The following is a 3,712-nucleotide window of genomic DNA, read 5'->3' as shown; positions in this document are numbered from 1 at the left end:
GGGGGTGAGGGACGTGGAGGGGGTGAATAGGTCGAGAGCGCGGAACGAGACGCGGCGAGATTGTGCACTGGGGTGTGGGAGGGGCAGGTGGTGCACATACACTGTTAAAGCAAGCGGTGTGTGACAACTTACAAATAAAACATGATTTAAGAAACGAAAAGTGTTTTGTGAAAATTTTCTAAAAAGGGGGTGAAAGGCAACCGAGGGCTACTTCACAAAAACATCAATGTGCAACCTCCAAAAAATCGAGAGAAAATCCAAAAGAGGAAAACAAGACAACAGCTTTTTCAAAAAAAAGGGAGAAATAAAACACACGAATTTAAGGTAAGGACAACTCGTGGGGTACACTAATGAGCCTACCTCGGTTTGCGAGGTGTTGGGCCCGTGCACAGCGTGCAGCTTGGCCATGAGGCCCCGCGGCTTGAACAGCTGGCCGAACGTCGTGCGGAACTGCCGGCTCATGGCACAGTATAGGATGAAGTTGATGGCGCCGTTGAGCAGCGCCAGGATGTCCATGACCTCGCCGAACAGGTGGTAGCAGCTGCTGAAGAAGCTGTGGCCCAGGATGCCGCTCAGCAGGCCTAGGATACCCTGCAAAAGAACGAAGAGAAAAAAGTGCTTCCTGATGAAATCATCTATACATACTTAAAAAATCAGAAAAAATGAAGTATAAAAGAGAAAAGAAAAAGACGGTTGTTGGATCTAGTTTACCTGTGGGAACTCGGTAATGAGGAAGAGCAACAGGATGGCGAGGAGCATCTTCGTGGTGCGGTCCGTGCGACGCTCGGCGCGCGTGGGCCGGCGCAGCTGCTGCATCTGCTGCACCTGCTGCCCGCCGCAGCTGCCGTTCTGCACGCTGAGCACCGCCACGGCGCTGTACCCCCGCAGCTGCGCCTTCCGCCGATTGGCGCGGTACAGCGCCTTGATCAGCCACACGCTGCGCAAAAGAGGAAAACAAGCCGTTTACGAAAAACTGCCAAGTCCAGCCTCTGGGTTGGGCGGGCTCTCAGAGCGCCTGACAGTTAGGCAGCGTCTCGCCTGCATTGCATGAGTGCGCCGCGGGCTGGCCTACCCTGCGTCCCGCAGGCGCCCAGCTCCAGTCATTTGCCGCATGAATGAATGGGAGTAAAATAAAGGACGTCCTTTCCATGGGCCATCCCCGCGACTAAAGCAGCGCCGAGACGTTCCTTGACGAGCTCCTCTGTGGATAGGGATCGCGGCTCGTTTCATCTGTGGCGCGGGATATGGAAAACGTCAGCATACCGCCGCTATTGCAAGTCGACTGCTCCTGTACCACACCAGGATAAAACGGCGTTTCGTGGACGTGTCCGGACTCCCCGTTTCTCTGTTCTTCTTCTTCTTCTTCCGGTTAAGCCGAGCCGCGAGGAGTATACCCTGTTAGAGCGTAGAACCCACCCGCGTTAGTCACCGCGAGCGGGACGCGAGATCAAAGAAAATCGCGCGCCAGCGCCCCGCCACGCCCACCACCCCCTCCACCGCGTGCTCAGGAGCTCGTGACCTAATTGGGGAATTAATTTGATTCCGCTCGTTAGTGCCACACTGCTGTCATCTGCCGCCGACGGCGGCTGCACAACTGTGGGCCTCATGGCTGCGGCCCCGACGCGATGCCACCCGCGAAAGAGAGGTTTGGATGAAAAGTGGATGGGTAAACACTGTGAAACCTAAGGTGTTCTGTGAGAGACCGCCTCAGACGCTTGCACCCAAAAATTACTTGTCATTTTGTCGTTTCGTGAGGGGACGCATGAGGGGGCGTTCCACCAGAGCAAGCCTTGGCGTTCTCTTATAGCACCTTGAATAAAATGCATGGCGTTACCCATATAGACTTGCAAGATCTATTTGCCCATAGACCCCTTTCGTTTTATCGGGGGGGGGGGGGGGGCTGGGTTGGCACAGCAGAGTGGCTGTGGTAGGCCCAAGATGCGTAGCAGCACCACACCCCGGCCAGTTGCTCCGGCGCCGTTTGGGCAAGTCTTTGTGGTCAATGCAAATGAATTTTTCCCAAGATATGCTATGAGGGAACGCGTCCTCCCACCAAACGACCAAACGACGAAGACAAGTAATTTTCGGGTGCAGGCGACTTAGCCGTCCTCCTACCAAACGCCTAAGGCGCGCCCTCGTGGAACGCCGAAAACTACCACCAATTCGGATGAAATTTCTACCTACCCGCCCACGCCAAACACCCCATCATCCCTGCATGCCTGCCGTCTCGGCCAGCGGGCTCACCGATCTTTTATTAAAGCTGGCAAGAGTGTGGCCGCCGGCCAACATCAAATTTACGAATAAAAAAAAAAGAAGAGAGAGAGGAGGGTGTGCTCCTGTGCCTGCCGTTACCAACCACCGTACTAGCACACCACCGACCACCCTCTCAGTAAGGCGCGCCAAAAAACACTCGCCACGCCCCTCGCCCCTGCAGAAAATATTTTTCGCAGATTTACTACCCCTTTTCAAATAATGTGAGTTGCAACCGAACTTAATGCTACGGAAAGACATGAAGGACAGTCATGATATCACAATGCTAACAAAGAAATTGCGGCCGCTCAGGCTTGACCCCCTGATGTTTCTGCAAAATCTTAGTTAAACATGTTGACGCCGCGTGCGTTTGTGTTTAAACACTTGACCTCGCAAGCCCCGGATTTCCAGCAAAATTAATATTGATTTGCAAAGAACGATTAATTTTAATCACAGGGGCCTTCCTCCTACCCCTTTCCCTTATCTACTTCTACAATCCGTGTACACATCTGATTGCGAATCTGAATTGTAGAGCTGCCCCGAGTAGCCCGGGCCCTGCCCTAGGGTGAGTCTTCGATGCACTTTTTTCGATCTCGAAGTTTTAATAGTGCGGTCTGGTTGCCTTTTTAGATGACATTTTCAAAAATATTTTTTTAATTTTTTTAAGTTAAGTCCTTCCTGACCCTACTATTTAAAAAAGGTGAAAAATTTGTCTTTTGGCCCGTTTGTGCAGTTTTATTTTGGCATATCGAAGTCGTGAGCCTCTCGTTGGTTAAATTGTGTGTCAATTCATCGCTGGTAAGCGTATCATGTCTGTATGGAGCCGGATCGGCGATAGGGTGAACGTAAAGTACGTTTTCTATGCCAAAACAATACTTGGCACAAGTAGAAATATGAGCAATATTTTACCAACGCAGCAAATGATAGACCATCTACCTCCACGAAAAATGTGGAACACTTGTCAGTTGGGGGTCCTACTTTTAAAAAAACATATGCCACAGGGTTTTTTTTTTTTTTTCGATACATATGTCGGACCGTTTGCCGTACAGGGCCGGGGCCGTTTTTACGAATTTTTTCGGCAATCGTTTGGACTTTACTGGCCCCCCTTAAAATTTCGAGAAAAAACGACTCGAGGATGAATAAAGAAAGAAAAAGTGTTTTTAAAAAAACTGTCTTGGACAAAGTCGGAAAAAGTAATTAAAAGTTGAAGCTTTGACTACAAGTTTTAAAAATGTGATAGTTAATGGAATAAGGCGTACTATGGCTCAAAATGTAGCTAAAACTGTCCCCTAAATGGAACGACCGTCGATAAAAAGTTTTTTTTGTCGTTCTCGAGATATTACATTTCTTGCGAACCTCTGCACGGTACATCCTTGCGCTCCTAGGCCCATGGAGCCCCCTTCCCCTCCTCCCCTCCCTCACAAGCACCGACACAATGTACTGGCAACTGCATTTGTTTCAC

At 50.4% G+C, this 3,712-nt stretch overlaps 1 protein-coding gene across 1 annotated transcript in view; it reads right to left on the bottom strand.

Moving 5' to 3' along the window:
* The window catches only part of LOC113216314 (uncharacterized), a 79,577-nt gene that overhangs the window by 4,705 nt on the left and 71,160 nt on the right, over positions 1-3,712 (bottom strand). The window contains exons 4-5 of the mRNA XM_052274153.1: positions 712-937; positions 361-591 (exon numbers count right to left, since the gene is read on the bottom strand). Of these exons, the coding sequence (XP_052130113.1) occupies positions 361-591; positions 712-937 (457 nt within the window). The remainder of the gene's footprint in view (positions 1-360; positions 592-711; positions 938-3,712) is intronic.

This window comes from Frankliniella occidentalis, unplaced genomic scaffold (genome assembly GCF_000697945.3).
Source record: "Frankliniella occidentalis isolate FOCC.00 unplaced genomic scaffold, Focc_3.1 Scaffold342, whole genome shotgun sequence".
Taxonomy (NCBI): Eukaryota; Metazoa; Arthropoda; class Insecta; order Thysanoptera; family Thripidae; genus Frankliniella; species Frankliniella occidentalis.
Note: the sequence above shows the minus strand (reverse complement) of the source record. Positions and strands in the feature narration are given on the sequence as shown.